At 31.5% G+C, this 20,827-nt stretch overlaps 1 protein-coding gene across 1 annotated transcript; it reads right to left on the reverse strand.

The window, feature by feature from the left end:
- Nucleotides 1–2,948: 2,948 nt before the first annotated feature.
- LOC130453136 (protein Cep89 homolog) lies at nt 2,949–14,711 on the reverse strand. Its single transcript, XM_056792774.1, has 8 exons — nt 14,552–14,711; nt 12,249–12,657; nt 9,695–9,966; nt 6,324–6,530; nt 6,082–6,262; nt 4,686–4,853; nt 4,378–4,609; nt 2,949–3,170 (listed from the first exon to the last, which is right to left on the reverse strand). The coding sequence occupies exons 1-8, from the start codon at nt 14,709–14,711 to the stop codon at nt 2,949–2,951; spliced, it is 1,851 nt and encodes a 616-aa protein (XP_056648752.1).
- Nucleotides 14,712–20,827: the final 6,116 nt, after the last annotated feature.

Consider the following 20,827-nt stretch of genomic DNA (forward strand, 5'->3'; position numbering starts at 1 on the left):
AATGAAAATACTAAGAGATATAGAAATAATACGGTATGGAATAAACAACAAAGTGGAATACAGGACCTAGGAAGGTGGGTTAGACAGAGACGAAAATTCTGGGACAAACAGTTAAGAACGTAAAAATGAACTATCCAGAAGGGGAAAGATATGCTGTCAATGAACAGGCAGTAGCCTACTAATATGGTGATCCTTGTTAGAAAGATGATGAAGAAGACTAAAAATTTCTTCAAGCTCCACCTCCATGTTGTCACCAGAGCGAAAATAATTCAGTAGTAACTGAAGAAACAAAATTTTATATACCCAAAAGTGATTTTCCAAGAATTTTGATCTTATATTCCCTCTATACTTGGATATTCCCAGTCGTTTATCTAATATATCAAAATCTAGTTTAGGGATAGCTTTAAGTATATTATTTATTAAAATGTAAATTAGTGTGTACCGATTATTCTGAAAACTATTGTCCTTTTTCCGTTTTCAGATACTTATCTGCCTTTTGAACTCATGTACTTGTGACTTTATTTTGGTCGAATTTACCAATGAATTTAAGACCTTTGTAAAACAGTAGGTCAGGTAGTTAATTTGGCCGAATTTAGATCCCCGATTGCTTGAGCCTCACAAAAAATGTTGGGACAGTTTACGTCCTTTCTTTGATATTTGTCTGCTTTTATGAAGGAACGTTTATTTTAATAGAATTTTTTTACACGTAAATATTGCCTAAATTAAGGTTTGTTTTTGTTCCCAATAGTTGAAACACGAATATAAATCAATTATTCTAGGACAAATTTAAACTGAAATTACGTAATTTATAATAATAAATAATACGACCTTTAGTGGCTCCGTTAATACATATTCAGGAATCTGTTAATTATACTATTTATTATATAGGACTATAAATTAATCTTTTAGTAGAAACGATGCCTAGAATCATGTGTAAATGAATGGTAATATCGTTTATATTGAAGCCGCTACTACACGATGCGTCTAACATTTGCGCCAACATTGTTTGAAGGCTGGAAACTTATTTAAAGAAATGAAAACGTGGCAAAAATGTGATGAATAGTGGATGATACTGGCAACTTCGGTTTTTCATACAAAACACGTAGCATTAACATTCAAGAGGACAAGAAGTGTGTGTAGTTGTACAACAAGTTGATTCCAACTTTGTTCCAATGTTAGATACTCCTTTGACGGACTTTCCATGGCTAATGTTGAAAATAAAACATGGCATGCGTACTACAACCACACATATCGTGTAATACCGACTTAATTGATCACATTTTTTTATTAATTTAACCTTGGTTAAAATAAATCATTGTCTTCAAAATTGCCCTTTCAATAATTTTATTTTTCTTTCATTAACCTAATAGCGCATATAATAAATGTAATGTGGGAGGTAATTAATAAAAAACAAACTATTATAAATCACAGAAAAAAGAAACTGTCGTATGTCGATATTTCAATGTCTTAAATTCGTGATAGGATATTTGCTTATGAAAAGGTGAAATATTTCTGTAAAATTGTAAGAAAGAACAAGAAAAAATATTTATTGTGAAAATTGATTTAAAATATATTATATTGACCACACTATTTCTTAATCTTACTCATATGTATTTCCATACGAGTATTTTGAACTTTTTTCAAATAATAAACATATTTATTTCACACAACGACATCTATGGGAATCGGAGAGATTTATTTTAAAAGCAGTTCAATCTATAAGTAATAGATGGCAGTACCAATTCGTTCTAGTAGTTGTCTACTAATTAAATATGTAGTTTAAATATAATTTTTATTCGATAGTAATTGAAAAATTAACATCTTCAATAATGATATTATAATTAAATGGTAGATTGTCAATCAATTTCTTACAATTTAACGGCCTCGTTTTAGTGTTATTGTGACACTATAATGAGATTATAATAAATCTAGGTACCAATATTAAGAGTGAAGTTGACAGTGGTAGATGTCGAGCTATTTGATTAGTGAAGATTAGGATTAGATTAGGTTGTTTGCAAAATTTACATAGACCAATAAGGGAGCTTCAAAAATCAAAATATAATTACCTTACAATTTAACTTTAGTGTCTCCATGATTAATTGGAAGATTAAAAATTATATCACTACTGAACTTGCGATACAATATATAAGTACAATGTATGAAGGGAAAAATGTAAGGAGAACAATCTGAGTATATAAAAATGTACTAAATACAGGTGGCGCAACATTAGCATCAGGGTAAAAGAAGCCGCCAAGCTCCCTGGTTCGCTCCTCACACTTTTGTACAAATCAAGTTGTTGAAGGTTTCAATAATGAACTATGATGCTAATCATCTAGAATTCCTATAATCATACCATATTTTTTATCTATACCAGCGACATTCTGGAAGGATTTTCGTACACCTCTGGACACTTTTTCAGTTCTTCTGGTATATGAGAAACTCCACCTTCCATAGACCACTACCAACTGCATGTTGTATTAGATTGATTCAGTTTACATCTAACTCCAAAGAAAGCGTTCAGCGCATCTTTTTGACATACCGTGTTTGAATTAGTTCAAAGCCAAGATTTGTTCGGAGAGCTTCTAGCTTTTTTGCGATTTTTTTTTGTTAATTGGAATATAATTATATAAATATTCCAAAGATAAGTTATGGGAGGAAAAAGAATGATCTAACCAAAGGTACAAGCGAATCAAGAAAAGTCATATATAAGCTCATGGTGCTATTCAAGATGGTAGTTCCCACCGCTTTAGGAAAATCATACCAGTACTGAAACAGGTATTTACAATGTATGCTTATACATGTAGGAAGGTCATGAGCACCATTATATGACATTAGATGTGGTTACCATTAGATTTCATCGGATAGCCATATTTTTCTGAATATGTGTTCGATATGAATTATTAAAAAAATATATTGTATAAATAAGTTGGTAAAATCAAAAGTCATATTTATTTGTACTTATTTTTTAATAAGAAATAATGAGCCATTTGTAAATTTTCAGGTTTTAATAAAATATTACTTTCTTTTGTTTCTTCATAAGTTTCAATGATCTTTTTCAAATCTTCAATTTCCTTCTCGTATTGGCTCCTCATATTTTCGATAGTTTCTGCTTGTCCTTTGATTGTTTGTTCAACTGTTGCAAACTCCTGCCAAGCATTTTTCTGCACATCCTATAAAACACCCTATATTGAGAGAAACGCAAAACTTTCCCTTTCACACTTTAAATATGTAACACAATAGTATATTGTGCAACAAATGAGAAAAGTACTTTTCCCACATTTGCACACTATACTTTTTCTACAACTGCACAAATTGAAAGAATAAAAGTAATGGAACTTAATGTTTATTTTTATGATTAGTAAAATCAAAATAATACTAAAGTATCCTCTCAACTGTTAAATAATATTATTTAAAATTGTAGTTGATTGGGAAATTTTTACAATTTTGTATAGTCATTTCTTTTTAATAAATTTTTTATTATGTTAATTTTAGATGTTGATTGTTCATATACGTTGTATTTTCTGTCTCCATTTCTGTAAATGGCTTTAGTAGTTTTTTAAAGGAGTTGACGATTTTACTGGCAACGTTAATATTATTTTTAATAGTCTCTTCGATGTATCCTCCTGCCACGGTACAGAATTGCCATCCTCCATGGCACTTCAAGGTTAATATGTCCCCTCCTGCATTTACTAAAATTATTACCGAAGAATATCTTAAGCTGTATAAATGCCAACTACGTGCCTAGTACATTTTCCGTGTTGGTAGTTTTAAAAAAACGTTTTTCTGGCAAATCAATCGGTCGAAGAGCAGCATATTTTTTATATATCTCATAAAATTCTGCGGTTACAGTGAACGTTCTGGGCTTTTCATAGTTTTTTCTTGAAATTTCCGGCAAAAAATCTAAAGTTACTTTTGCTGCTTTTTCGATATCTCTGACGGAGTATTATTAATATCGTCAATACTGTCAGTATCCATATTATTTATTATAAATTGGTATAATTATGTCCTACTAAAATAATATTTAATGGAAATTACGATTTTTATCAAACCACGAATGAAAACTACCTTAAGAAATTAAAGAACTTATAGTTGTGACAGTTGTGTCAACTATTTAAAGATGACAATAGCTAACTATGTTTTCGTCGATTTTTGTTGATTCTTTATATAAATGTATGTGGTGTGGGCAAAGTGTCGGAAGAAATAATATTTCTCACAGTGTGCAAGCAATATCTCCTTTTGAAATTAAGCTATGAGAAATACCTCATTTTTCATAGCAGTTTAAAAAATTGTGTAATGTATATGGATATTTGTTTTTCCATAATTATAACCCTACTTTGGGTTATAGAAATTAAATTTTGGAAAAAACTGCCCTCTCACCTTCAACTGACTTTTAAGTAAATCCATTTTAGAGGCCATTTCAGATCCAATCTTCCTAACAACTTTATTTTCTTGATGTCTCATATTTAAAGCTTTCAAAAGTTGTTCTTGTTCAGCCACCATATCTTTAGCAAACTCCATCGCTTTGTGTAGCTGCTTTTTCAAAGCAGTTCTTGATAGGTGAACACCGTTAAGGTTATGTTCCAATTCGAGTATTTTTGCTTCTAATTTTCTGAAAATATATATTTCTAGAAATCTTTCGAGACAATTTTTGAAAAAAATGCGGATCCTGAATTTTTTTAACTCACTTTGTATGCTTTTCTAAATGGCTGATATTATTTTCGAATTTTTGTTTAATGGTTGCATTGTTTGAAATTTCTCTATTCAATTCTTCAATAGTTTTAACATGCGTTTCAATGGTTTTCATCAATTTTTCTTTTTCGGCTTCGTACTGCACTTTTAGTTCCTCATACCACCTGAAATGCATGCTTTAGTTTAATTTTCTTTTCAAATTGCTGTTGAATGAGGAATTATTCAAGTAACTTGATTCTTGTCAAATTATCTTTTTTGCCTAATTTCAAAAATATATGTCCAACTTCACTTAAAATCATTTTTGAGTAATTGAATGTTGAAAACCTTCTAGTTAGTTTAAACATGAAAATGTTAAAATATTTGAAGGAAGCTTATAAATGCCTTAGAAGATGGGTTACAAGATTAGGAGAATGCAAAGAAGATGTTTGGGATTCATTACTACCCAATAATGAAGAAAGATCAAGAATAATTAAGCAATTATTAGAAATATTCAAACTATCAAGATATGGCTAGGAAAAATTATACCTAACAGTGTATGGTAATTATAAAGGAATGGTTATGCATGACATAGGATACAAGACACAACTCAATAAAAAAATGTCAAAAAATACTTTGGAATAGAAGTGGAAGTACGTCAAGGCCATCCACCGTCAACAATGGTATTCTACTTCAGACTGAAGGCCATACTTAAGTATCTATATATGACCATAAATATCAAAGCTTAAAAAATCAAACAAATAATATATCTACCATGAATAAGACATGTGGTATTGCTGGGAACTAAGCCATAGTTAAAGAATAAAAAGAAAAGAAGGGAAAGAAAAATAAGCAGACGTATATACGAAAGAAGTAATGTAGATGAGTGAATGAATTGTAAGAATGACGCACAAACTAGGAAATATTGTAACTATAAGAAAGCCTGTCACTATTTAAAACCTTATAACAGGTATACAGCATATATTATACTTCACATTTTGATTCCTACGTGACGTTACATTGTGCGTGCCTGCGCATAGGCATACCGTGCATGTGTATCGTGGTGCAAGGATTCTAGAACCAACAGAGGAAGAAAAGCTAGATATATGGGAGAGAAAAATATTAGGCGGGAGATTTATGGCTGAGGAGAATAAATAATTAAATAAAGAATCCATTTGGAGAAGCAGAACAAGGCAAAATAATAAGTTCCAAAAGAATAGAGTGGCTGGGTCACATACAGAAAGCCATCTTTCAGAGCAACCAAAAAAGTAATGGACATAGAACAAGGAGAAACAAAAAAAAAAGAAAAAGACCAAGTGAAAGAGGATACGCAGAGGTGTTGCAAGATCTAAGAGAGGGAGAGGAATTCCTTATCAAACATAGTGTAATCAAGACTCAATTATGCAATGTACATACTTTTTACATTCAGTGACACTGGCGCTATGTACAGATATTGGAATGAAATTTTGCATATTATTTTTGAGATCTTCTTGGGCTTCAGTACAGGATTTGTATTTTTCTTTTAAAGCTGCATTTTCAGTTCTGCACTTAATATATTCACCATGTAAGACATCAAAATCGCGGGTCATTTGTTCAACTGGAAAATATACTTTTACATAAAATACCAATTTAGATGATAACTAAAGTATATATTATACCTTTAGTTTCGTATATTCTCAAAACTTCCTCTAATTTGTCCTGTTTCAAAGAGCATTTTTTAATTAAAGCATCATTTTGCTCCTTCGTATTTTTTAAATCCCTTTTCGCATTTTCTAGTTCTACGCTTAATTTACTACTACAGGTCTCATCCTCAGTTAGTTTTTTATACAAAGTTTCATTTTCGTCAACAATTTCACGCAATTTACCTAATAAAAAAATTGAAATAAGCTGTAAATATTAAAAAAGCCTAAAAAACTTTCCGCCCTACTCTGAAGATTCATGGAATAAAAATCACTTAATTCGTAGATGCACTCAAATCAGTGCAAACCATAATTTAGATTTCTTAGAATTATTAGATGCTTTCCAATTTATCAAGCACTTTGTGCACGAAACTCATGGATTCGACGCTCATGAGCTGACAGAAAAGAAATAAGTGGAACAAACTTTGGGTTTTGAGTACTTATACGAGGGCCCCTTTTTTTCAACCTGCGATATGCTATAAATGAAAGACAAGTTCATATGAAACAATAATTTTTTTACCAAAAAATTGGTACACTTTTCGACTTAGTCACCGAAGAGATTGAAACATTTGTTATATCTGTGGACAAGATTTTCAATATCCTTTTCAAAGAAAGTTGCCACCAATGTAGCATAAGCGCTCAGTAACAATAGAGTACAAAACGGATCTTGAAACTTCTGGAAATTCCATAGACAACGCAGTAATAGTGAATTTGCGGTTTTCTTTAACCATTCTCTCAACTCGTTGAACCAGGTAATCTGAAACAATAGATTTGCGTCCTAGTTCCCCTTCATCATGCATATCATTACGACCATCTTTAAACCTTCGACACCATCACTCATGAAGTTCTCCCTATACACACGACTCATTCTCCGATGGATTCCTGCAGCACTACGACCTTAAGCCTGTAAAAAACGAATCAAATTTCGCAATTCACACTTGGCTGGAGCTTCAATAATGGCGGACATATTTACGTGGCTGTAGCACAACGCCGACTGACACCTGAATGTCAACAATGGCGGAGTGCGTAATGCGAGAGCTTCACAGTCGCCTACTACGCATGCTCGCTTTCTTCTTTCTGCGTGGCGTCTGTATGGAGCGATCAGAATTATAATTTTTACTCTAGATAACCTTCTTTAATCGTTCATATTCTGAGTTCGTGTCTGTATCCAATAATGTAAGAGAATAATATTTTTAATTTGAAAAAAGTGCCTACATATTCTCAATCCTACACTTTGGGTTGGGTTTCAAGCGCAATTTTGAAGCTCATGAAGCCCAAACATCTATTTGGTGTTTGAGAAGCAATGGGAAAATGTAACTATGCTTAACACATAGATCTCATTGAATCGATCGGGTGCTCAATTGGAAAGCAACTATTTAAATTTCATTATACATTTCATATCTTTAGCTTTTTGAAATCTATACCGCCATCTATCTTCCACACACAAAAACAGCAACAGTATGCAAAGGTACCTTTAATATTTATCCTGATTAAGAATTTCAGATTTCCTTGAAAGCCGGTAGAGTGCACCAAAAATATTTAAAAGAATTATTTGTTGGAAAATTTGATAAACTGTATCAAATGAATTTAAATATATTTGTATAAGTGTAGTATTTGATATTTCTAAATATGTTTGTCATTAAGCTAATGCAAGGTAATGATACAAGGATATGTCAAAAGTATATAACAATATTAATTATGGGAATCCGAATAAGATTCATGTTCCGAGCTTATACTAATTGATATCGAATCTGTATCAATATTGAGTTGTGTGCGAAATGTTAAGGTTTACGTCGATGTTTATTTATTATTTAAATTGTTATTGCGGAACATGTAGAGTAAGAAAATGTTATCACTGGATTTTTGTTTAAGCTTTATTTTTGAATTATGTCGTGTGCAAAATTATAACAATGTCCGTGGATGCTAGAGGTTGTATTAGCAAATACCAGAAATAGGATGCAGAAGCTGATAAATTTGTGCTTGTACCCGCAAAACCAAAGTGGTGGTAATAAATTACAAGCAAATTAGGACCAAAATATAAATGAAATAGAATGCAACACTGGAAAGAGTGGGAGTAAAGGCGTATGACTATCTAGGAACTATATTGACCGAGGATGGGATGGGAGACAAAAATAACTAATAGAAAAAAACAAACAACGATACTATACACACAAAACAAGACCAATATGGGGTATAGAGATATTGACATGGAAGGGAAAATGAAGATGAACAACACGATAACAATATTCATAGTAACATTTATAATTGAAATGAATATAATGAAGAAATGAGATAAATAAAAAAGTAAGAGTCAATAATTTCCAGCATTCCGGAAATAAAAATCAAGTTTTCTAAGCAGGAGGTACTATCAGGAAAAGAAAATGTAAACCGAGACAAAATTGTATAGTCAATATAAGGCAGATATGAGGTAATGAAAGAAAAACTCTAATTGAAATGTGAAGATTAGTAGGAGAAACATTAGGGAGAAGAGTAGTTGGAACCCTTCACGATAACTGAAAATGTAGAAGGAATAAAGAAGGTAACTAACTTATGTTGAAGATAATTAAAACTATATTCATTTAGATACCTTTTCAATTACCGCAATGAATATTTTTTAGAAAATAGAATGAGTATAATGAACTATCCTTAACAGATAGATATAAAGAGTTTTTCGTCGGTTTGACTTTTTAGTTACTTCTGCTTTTAAACATTTCTGCAGTTAAGTTATAGCTACCAGGACTTAATAATATTCTTCAACGTATCTTTTATCTTTTTTAGTTTCGGTGGATTTTTGTTTCTTAATCTCCTTTTCCATTCAACAAGTTAAAAAATATTCTCAAAACTATTACTTCCTCATCATCGGTTACGAGTTAAATATTATGGTTTCTAATGAATGATGACGCTTTTTAATTTTTGAAATGTTTTTCATTTATATTAGTTAAACTTGTTCTAGCTTCCTTTTTTGGTTTCCTGAAATAGTTTCCTTTTTTGTCTGGCGTATTTTTCTTCTGACTCTTCACTCTATTTATTAAAAGCAGGGCATTCTCTTTTAGACTTTCTTGTTCTTTTCATGCATTTATCATTTTCTTCATTGATATTTTATTTAACCCAAAGCCTCTGTTTTTGTTATAACTGACTTCTTATTTTTCTTTTTTATAGTAATGTTGATTGATCATAACAGGAAATGGACCGAGTTTATTTCCAAAAACCTTTCTCATACATTACTTTATCTATTGATGTAAACCACATAAAAGGACTTAGGACTAATATGTATCAATATTTTCTCGCGTATATGTTCCAATAAAATCAGGAGGGAATAAAATTACATGAAGTTATGTGAAATATGGTACCTGTGAACTTGCACATTTCTATTTCATATTCTTCAATGATCTCATCTTTTTCTTTAATTGTGTCTTCGTACGCGTCTAATAACGGTCCTAAAGTATGTCTATTAACATCACCCCACATGATTGGAATATGCTTGTGGTCCCTGTGAACTTCTGATAGAATATCTCTACTGGAAGATTCTAGAATGTCTCTCTTGTGAGGAAGCTCATTTGAAGGTTTTGGTATATGATTTTTACGTAAAAGATCTTGATATCTTTCTAACTGCAAGTTTAACCTAAAAATGGGTATTTGGTGAAATATTTAATATAAAAATAAGAAGATATTGATTTTTAACGGTAATATAACGGTAAATTCGGGAGTGAGCAGATGCCATAAAAATAATGTTGAAAGATAAAAAATATTTTTTCATACGACTCCTCGTTTCCGAGTTATAGGCATTTAAAGTTGCGAAATCTGAACATATATTTAAGTATATTTCCTAAATTTAAAATTCGAACATTATGAACTTTTAATGGATGATTACGTATGTCCACGTAGTGTGCTTGACGAAATAAATAAATCTACACTACAATCTGAAGGCTGGGGGCGGCTCATGCCCAATAGTTAACAACCCGTAACTTTCACAGGGATAACCTGTAAAATCTAAAGATAGTAAAAATAAATTTTTCAATCGATTCTTCAACAAAAAGGTACTCTTTGTTTAACTCAATAAAGTTTATGGTTTAGGATATGTAGATTTTTAGATCGTTTACATGTCGAGAAAACCGTTAGCCATAAAGAGACATTCTCAAGAAAATTATCCTAAATTATAATTATTTATTGAAAATATTCACAGGAGATATCCAGCAAGACTGGCTTACGCTCTTGGTTTCCAGATAGACCACGAGTTGATAATATTATTTATTTTGCTAAACACCTACATGGGCATACGTAATCATCCATTAAAAATTCATAATGTATAATTTAGAAAATATACTTAAATATTATGAGTTCTCATTTCGCAACTTTATAGGTCGTATGGGAAATTTTTTTGTGTCACTGCATTATTTTCACGTCATCTGCTCACTCTCAAATTTTTTGCTTCTAGTTCTAGATCTACCTGTATAATTAATAGTGTTTTTATAATAACTTGGAAGTATAGTTGACAACCGAGAGGCCAGTTAGAATCTTTTTTATATTTTGAATCTAATCAGAACCTTATTTAGAGAAATAGAAACTAAAATTCATATTTGTAATTATTTTTTTTTCATACTTGAGAATAGAAATTGAAAATATTTACAAAATTCAAACTGTAATTATATAACATATAATCACTTTCTACAAGTTGATTCTAACTTATTTGCACTCAATACACCACATAATATTTTATATGAACAATTATTAAACTGAAACTCAATTTGGACTTGATAACTTTGCTCTATTTATATTCATTATGATGTAACATTTAAAACCTGATTTGAACTATTTTCGATTTCGATTTATTTATGTCGATGTTTGAGATGGAATCTCGTAATATCTGGAAAACATTACTTCACAGGTTTACTCAGCAGGGTAAGCAAAGAGAAGGACCAGACTGACCGACTCTCGTACAATTCTTACTTTTGTGCAAATGAATATCTGCGTTTTACATAACTGACTTTCCAAAAATTCTCCTTAAATCTTTATCGAAAATCTCTGATTATACGATGTGTGCCATTGATTTTTTTTTTATTAGCGTTCAGTCCAATATATTGAATTTTCCAATTTTATTCAGAATGTAAACAGTGGTATGTAAGATTTTTTTAAAATTAGTGGAGTGCCCCAAGGATCAATACTAGGCCCTATTGTTTTTCTTCTGTTTATGAACGACATCGCCTATCTAGACATCAGTGGTAAAATATGTCTATTTGCAGACGACACTAGTTTCTCCTGGAGCAACTCTGATCTCACGGAACTTCATAGGACCATATATAGTGACCCAACCCCCCTTAATCATGGTGCGATTCTAATCTGTCTCAACGTTTCTAAAACCAAAGTTTTATTGCATAAAAATATATTGCAGCCTTTTTTATTAAATACCACCAGCATTGACGTCGTTGAATCTGTACAATTCTTAGGGCTTGTTGTGGACAATTCAATTCCTTGAAATGAGAGTTACATATTGCCGTCTAATCTACAAAATTAAGCTCCTCCTGTTTTGCGCTATGATCAGTCTCCAAAGAACTGAACTTATCCACCTCGTTAATAGTTTATTATGCCCTTATTGAGTCGCATCTCCGATATGCCCTTCCCTTCTGGGGTACGTGTGGTGCGACTCAATTTGACGACTTATATACTAATTATTATTACCTATTACTATTACCTTAGATTTTATTTTATTTGTATTTTCATTTAGTTAGTTTTATATTTGTTTTTCAGTTTTTACCAGCTCTTATGTACAAATTGTAAAAATTTTTTGACAATAAATCATTTCTCTCTCTATTTTTCTTAAAGGACTAACTTTTAATCACATTATCTATCAATGTTTTCTAATCTCAATAATTAAACTACAAGTTAAAACAAAATTTTTTAACTTACCTATATACAACAATTTTAAGCATATTTACATCTTCGCACAATTCCTTTTTCTTATTTTCCAAAATTTCTTTATCATATTGACTTTCCTCATTCTCACGATTACATTTAATAATTTCATTCCTATATTCCTCACATTTTTCACATGTTTTTAATTTTTCTATTTCATTTTTCAGCATTTCATTTTGAGATACAACTTGATTGTAACTATCTTCTATTTCTTGTAGGTCTTTTTTAAAATGAGCATTCGCTAGTTGTAATATATTTACCTTCTCTCTAAGTTTCGTTATTTTTCTAACAGATAATTCTTCGAGTTCATTAAATCTTTGAATTAATTCGCTGTTTTCTTCGGTAAGCCGTTGATTGTCTTTAGCTAAATGTCGTTTTGATATTTTGGAATTTATACCTGGATCTATGGTTTCCACTATTATTTCGGTACGGACCGGATCTTCATCATTATCAATTACCGAAATTGACTACAACAAGAATTTTATACTGTTTGACAATCTCTTATTCTATTATCCAAATCTCAGTGAGACCCAAAAATAATGTTGTTTGTGCGCATGTCGATATATGATTGTCATTTATCAGTTCGTTATGTAATTCAAATAGTGTCAAAGATATTTTAAGGTTATTGTGATTTGTTCACTTCTAAATAACTAAATAGACTCAGAAGATTATTCAGACCCGATAATTTTTCTTTCTTTGACTCCTATCCATCAAGAAGATAAAAAACATTGACATGCTTGGTAAGAAGTGACAGCAAATCGTTATCAGACTATTAAAGAACTATCAAACAACCTTAGCTACAATTAATTAACCATCCAAGAACATTTTTAGCAGATTAGAAAATCAAGCAAAGCAGGTGTTTGGTTCCCCCATGATATTATGTCCGAAGAAAACAAAGACAACCGTCTCATCACATGCAACGTATTGCTTCAACAGCACCATACAAAATTATTTTTTGAATGAGATGACAAATGAGTCCTGTATGATATTCCAGAACTCAAAAAACAGTGACTCTCTCCAAGTGAATAATCAAAATCTGTTCGAACCATTATCATCGCAGCTTGGCCAATATTAAAATATAACGCAAACAAATCGAATATTTTGGTCCAATTGGTCCAAGCAATATAAAAAACGGGAGAGGAGACACGCTCCCAATATACTTCTTCCTTCCAGGTTCTAAGACAATTGAAACTGCTATTCAAACCTGGGATTTAGTCTTCATTGAATGTATTAGAGAACATTTTTCTTCATACCTTACAACAAGTTGCGGGGTACTGTTATGCTACAAAAGATGAATGAATAAATGAACAAACAAGCAAAATTATTCATTTGGAAGCACTAAAACCTAGCAAAACTGTTTATACAGATTTTCAGTATTAACAATTAGATTGTATGAATCAATCTAGAAAAGTATTGATTTTCACCAGAAAAGGCATTATTCTGCAATACTGTAATGCACGCCACTGTGCCAGACGGACCTTGGAAATAATCAATGAATTGGGATGCCTCATCCACAATACTGGCCCAGGATCGCTCCCTCGGATTTCCATTCATTCCGATCGCTAGAATAGCAAATAATTGGAAAATTTGGATGATGTCCAAAATACCATCTCTTACGTTCAATGCCCAAACATAGAACAAAGAAAATATTCCCTAGTAGAATTTGGCGCTAATATAAGAATAAATATATAAATTCAAGTATCTCGGTGCAAGTCTATCTGAAGATGAAGAGAATAAATGGATGGGTTGCTACAGTAACAGAAAACTATAATTCCTCATTAGTAGAGGGCTTATTAATAAAAGCTGACTCTTTTCGATCCGTTTAAGGTCCAATTTTCACCTAAAATGTGGAAGCAAATTCAATTCCAATCTGCAAGCTGCTGAGATTAACACCTAAAAAGACTAGCAACCGAAACATTTTTATTATTGAATCCCACGTGTCTGCTTAAAGCTCTCATCTCAACAATGTTGATAAATAAATGATGATAATAATGATAAATGGATAAATGATGATAAAAAGGATAAATGATGATAATCCTCGACCAAAGGCTCGCATGTAAAGCTAGATCTGATAGTGGAAGACTTCGGGAAAGACTCAGAAACACATAGAAGGACAATTATTGATGTCTGGTTTATTCTGAAGATGTAACAAATATTGACGTTTGAAAAAATATTTTGCAAAATTAATCTGTTACAATGATGTCCAGTTATTCTGTTTCTTTATAAATTTTGGAAGCATCTATCTCAATAGATTCTATTATGATTATTAAATACATTAAATGCAACAGATACTGTACTTACTTTTGGAGGCTTTTCTTCTTTACAATATTTTGCTGAATTGAAATTACCAGAAAAAGTTCTTAGTCTATTATTACCATGTTCTTGGGCACGATGTACTGGAACATTAATTTTATCGTTGGCTTTAGTTCTTCTGGGCTTTGGAGGTACTTCAGTCATATTTTTTTGGTTACGAGAACAAGCAATTATTTGAAATAATGGAAGCATTTCATTAACAGCATTTCAAAGCTGAAGTGATTCTGAAATATCAACTTTCATTGATTCTACTACTTGTCTTAAAAAAAATTAGACATCTATTCAATGTTTCATGTACAAAAGTATACTAGGCCTATCTACATCTACTTAGCACCTACATATTTACCCCGATGGGCGGTTCTGCCAGAATTGGCATGACAAAGTCAGTTTAAATAGTAGTTTTATAAAGCATGTATGTTATTATGTATGTTAAATGGCGGCTAATATTAATAAAGTAATGAATAAAATCATTATTTGCTAAAAAACCATATTTTTTCTAATATCTGTGGTACAGTACTTCACACAAATGTATATTGAATAAAATTAGTACAATGGGGAAGAGAAGTATAATTTTTTAACGCCTTCTTATTATTCAAAGGAAATTGGGAGAGAAACCATTTATATTTAAGAAATTTCTTTCGATTAAAAAAAGTGAAACATTGAAAAATATTATAAAATATTATAACATTTGTAAGTTGTTCATTGCATTCAATATTCTGTAACTTTCCAAAATATAAGAAATTTAGAAATAAAATCCAACTACCAAAACTTCATGATGTCAAGAGCCTTTGGTTCACCGGTGACGCCATCCGTATTAGTTAACTAACATAAAAATTTTTCTATAGTTCGGTTGATACTCGTTAAGAGAGCGTTACTCCTTCTGATTTTCCCGTCATGCTTTACTTAAAACACCTTGGCTTGAACCTTTTAACTCACTAGGTAAAGAAAATGAACCTACCACGCTGAGCACCAATGATATGATCTGCAGTTTTTTCCTTCTCCGTTATGTCTATAGTAAGGAGATGACACTTTTGATTATATTGATGGTTTTGCTGATTCTGGTCTGTCTGAGTGACCAGACACCATCTGGACCTTATAGCGGTCACTCGCATAGTGCTCTGAGGTCTGAACAGATTGATATTATTGTTTTTAGCTAATACTTCGTCTTGGAAAGAGATAGCATGTTCCCTAAGCGAAAAAATTTCACTTATTTTGGAATGCACTTCGCCATTTACCTTGGAGCCATCCGTGTTTCAGGTGGCTTCATTATTTAGAGTTTAAAGTCTCCTGAGTCGGTGATATGTGTCTACAAGTCCTCATAGTTTCGGATTGTATCGCTAGGTGGAAAGTCTGGTAGGCTCTCAATTGGGACCGTACGCCTGTGATACCTCACCCGAGGCGCCTAACTCTGTTCAGCTGCACTCTAGTTTTTACTTTTTCTATACAAGACCATCACACGATAATTCCCTATGTGAAAGAGTTTTAACAATCGAAATGTATATCGGTGGAATATACCCTGTATAACCGAAGGTCCTTCTGCAGAGTGATCCCTAAATATTTCTCTCAACATTATAATTAAGTTTGTGGCTCAGTTTCTTGGGTTAATCCTCAGCCTCTTAGGCTGACGCTACCGGTACATATGCTGTAAGGCACCGGCGTCCTTTCCCGAGCAAAAAATAAATGCGTTTGAATGAACACTACTCGTATATGACATAGGTACTTAAGTGGTTCATCATATCAATAAGTGTTGATATTATGTCTAGTTCATTCATATCTCTGAATCTATTTCATCTAAATATATGATATTAACCAATAATCTTATTTTTTTTAAACAAATCCGGTGACATCAATGGTTTTCGAAACTCTACGAATAATATATTGTTATAAATATCTGTATCAGTCCATATTATTGTACTAATTCGAATCAATATACGTTTGTATATTGATATAACTCAATTTAGCTAGAAATATCGCGAATTGAAAAATAAAAAAAGTATTGCCGACATCATCAATCGAAGGTTATTCACACCACACTACAAATTCTTACAGCATTAATTTAATATCATAATTATATGTGTCATTTTATTTATAACTTGCTACGAATTTAAATATCTCTGAACATATTACATATATATTATACCATATAGAATTTTTCAACAGTGAAATACTTCATACTTACATGTACAATTAGAATAGATCGAGTGAAACTGTTAGAAAAGTTTCAAACACTTTGAAAAAGTTGATGACACTATTAGTGTCTTTGTTAAATATTTGGCACTATGAAGTTCCATGTAAACAATGTTTGATTGTTACGATGCGTTACTATGGTAACGCCAAGACAATACATATAGGGGTACATTATTCGTTATGGATCACCATATAAAATGCTATAGAAAAGCTTTAAATAAATATGGAAGTGCATACAAGGCTTGTGTGTTATATTCTTCAAAGTTATAAGTAATTCTAGCTTCACTTTAATGGAAATAATGTTATCTCTGACTTATTTTATTTTCTACGCAATGTATGTTTCGCTCTTTTTAATACAGGAAAAAAGTTAGTATACAGGTTGTCCCGCACAAAAACTGACCTTACCCTTAATCAATATCTGACAGTCTTATCATAAATTGCACATCCTATATTTAGGGCTCCCCTATATCCCTCTGCTCTGTATCGGTTTTTATAAATACTGAATATTAAGCTCTCTGTCGAGGAAAATGAAAAACCGAGAAATAAAATCGAACAGTTTTTCCATGTAAAAGTCAGAACATTATCGAAGTATTGAATTAATTAAAATCAGAAAGCTGCTATTGGGTTTACCCGATTTGAACCCTATAGGGTAGGTCTGCATAATTTTGATGATTGAATATGAAAACTGAATTCGTAATTTTTGGTAAAATGTCAAGGTATAAGTTGAAGTCGCCAACACGAATGCTCATGTTTAGTTACAAATAATAATAAGGTTTTTGTGAATAATATAAAATTACGCTGTTTAGCCATGATCACCGTGTAATGTTTGTTGTTCGTAAATAGCATAGTCATTCAAGCTTACATTGTGAATAAAATATTAAGGTGTCTGACAACTTTGTAATCTTTCCAATTCTTCTTTGATATCTTCAGAAATTTGAATATTTTTAGATGTAAGAAAATATCTGCAATACATTATTTGTAGTCCTAAAGCTACAGCGGTTAAAATGCTTACTCTCAATGAAACTTGAAACGGACCCACTAGCAACTATTTCATCCACGCGATAATGGTCTGCCATGAGAGTAAATTATGGACAATAAGTCTAAAAGGAATGTTAAAAAAATGTTGTAAAGTATTATGAGACTTTTGTTTGATTTAGTTTTGATTTATAAACATAGTAGTCTCAATATATTTTGGAAAATTACATTCAGAGACTGAGGTTTGAATAGTAGAGCATGAAAAAATATGTTATTAATAAATTTTCACATTTACTTATAGTTTTATCATAAAAACAGTTTTTTCGCATCTTCTTTTATAACGAAATTTTTACTAGAGCTCATTGGTTAACTGAACTTTTAGCCCCAACGTTTATAATTTTTTTATAACTACGTTTTAAAATAATTTCATGAAGCGTGACCTTTCAATTTTGATATTTATAGCTTCCTTAACAAAGGATATTTTTCCTCACGCTGTTTTTTAAATTATATCCATAAGTGAATGCTGATACCACCAATAGTTAAAAAATAATACCATGTACATAGATAACGGAACCCTTGAAAAAAAAAATAATATTCGGTCAGGTATAAACTGGCTCAAATTGGTAAATTTTTTTTTACAATTGAGAAATTGGAATATATTACGTATAATGATTAGATTTATACAGAAACGAAGTCTTTGTAAGGCTGTAAGAATCTAAATTCGGTTCTAAAACGTAAATTCATTCATAGCTTTCTTATGAGAAAACAAAAAGTCACAACTACAAATTCAATCTTATAGCAGTTTTTCTATGATAATATTTGGTAAAAGATTACCTTTCGTTTAAAATTCTATCTTTTCTTACCCTCTATTACAGTATATTGTTATTCAGTTCAAATCATCATAAAGAACTAGAAGTTCGAAAAATCACGAATAAAACTATTTACTTGGAATATACCTCCCGTATTACGCGTTAGGCTACACTGCCAGGACTACCGAAGATCATCCTATATCATGAAAAGAGCGAGCAGATCACGTTTGTATATCCAAGTTTAATAATAATACTACAACAGCACTAGTCGGAAGGTAAGTGGATTTTTCAACTGATCTACTTTACTCAGTTGTTTAACAAGATATTACAAGCCGACCACTAAGAATTAAAAATTTACTTTTTGCTAGTAATGGGAAATTTCTTTTAGTTCTTGTTTTGCAGCATTGCAGTGCTTATACAGTAGCAACTCTTGAGTGTGACGATTTGTATTGGAAGAGTGTTATCTCTGATTGATACTGATTTGCACTTTCAAGCTCTTTTGGCTGTTATTGAAGATAGGCTCAATATTGACATGTATAACTTACCGTACTTAACCGAAGGTCAGATCGAATCTGATTACTCATTTTGAAAATGCTTAAACCGTTTAAAAACACGAGCGCACGTTAAATATTCTTTCGTTACATTATTAGTCCCAGTTGCACGTGAAATATTGTAGCTCTACCGTACATTATCGTCAAATTTTTCCAACGAATTGAAGAAACAATTTTAATACGAATGAATGCTAGAGTTATATCGATTTGTTTACAGGAAAGACAAGTTCCACATCAGTTTTATTATCTGATAGCTGTACTTTGAATTCATCGACATGATTAGAATTTCAAAAACTCATTCAAATAATATGTAAACGCACAATGGAATGAGTATGCGATTTAGGTTTATCTTTGCATTATGTATAATAAATTGTGCTTTTTTGAAGAATACAACTTCGTATTTGCCACAATAAAACGATTTTGCTGCATGTCACCAACATATAAAAAGACAAAAGAAGTTAAGTAAAATTTGAGCTGAAATAATATTTGGATGTTTCAATTACATCACTATTTCTGACTAGTGGTCTTCAGTGTTTTATAAACATGGGACGACAAACAGTGCTTTATAATGACATAATATTTTAATCTAATGTGAAAATATCTTTCTAGAATTTTTATTTTGACTAAGACTAAGAACTAGCGTAACGTCGTTTACTGAGTTATACACTCACAAATTGTTTTATCAACAGTCTCCAAGAATTTACTAATACATTCACCCGTTGTATTTGTGGTGCTTTGTTAGTTATTGACATGAAACTATTTTCTGTTCAATTGGAAATATGTCAATTGAAGACTTTCTACCAATAAATTATGTAGAATATTCTAAAAAATCTTGATCAGACAACTATAATATCTTATTATCTGATTCTCCTATCTAAACTATTTCTCAAATGGTATATTGTTGTATTAGGAGTGAAACTGATACATGTTGATGAAACTGTATTATCATAACAAAAACATCGTTTATTCAGGATAAAGTCCGCTAGCTTTTCTTCGAGTGCATTTAAATTCTTTAAAAAAATGAATATTTTTTACAAACATGTGTTTTCAGAATTAACTTGTCAAGTTGTTGATTTTGTTTAGCCATGCAATTTTTTTACGATGACACGATTCCAACAAAAGTAACTATCCATACGAAGAATTGAATACCAGCGCACGAAATCATAACCTTAAATTCCCGAATTAGTCTGTAGCCTGTAATTAGAAGATTTTTTTCTACATTTCAATGCCTAGCTTTATACTATGCAATATAGTATATTAATTGTTAATCATTTAATAAATGTAGATATGATATCGGACAAAAAGTTGAAAGAAATCCAACTTATCCGATTTCGTACGCCAATAATTTTGTCCAGATGGATCGTCGAACCATTACAGATCGGTTGCGTCAGACACCATATGATGGTGTCGACAGCTTGGAAGCTCTATTACTAGGTCAAATCCTAGGATTTCCTTCCATGTCTTTATAATAGCTTAACAATTTCAAAGTCTTTGACTTTTATATATTCAGCTGCAGTATTTTCGCTGCCCAGTTTGAGAAGCTTATCTTACCTATAAAGGTTGTTTTTTTGTTTTTTTCCTTTTCCACTACTTAAGGTGCTCATTAATTTGCGAATGAGGAATAACTTCTGTAGTCTCAGATTCTGTCAACGGTTGAGTGGTTCCAAACTTGGCCAGGTTGTCGGCAATATTATTTCCCGATATTTATGGATCCAGGGTAGCCCAACCACCCTTCCGC

The sequence above is a fragment of the Diorhabda sublineata genome, chromosome 1 (assembly GCF_026230105.1).
Source record: "Diorhabda sublineata isolate icDioSubl1.1 chromosome 1, icDioSubl1.1, whole genome shotgun sequence".
NCBI lineage: Eukaryota > Metazoa > Arthropoda > Insecta > Coleoptera > Chrysomelidae > Diorhabda > Diorhabda sublineata.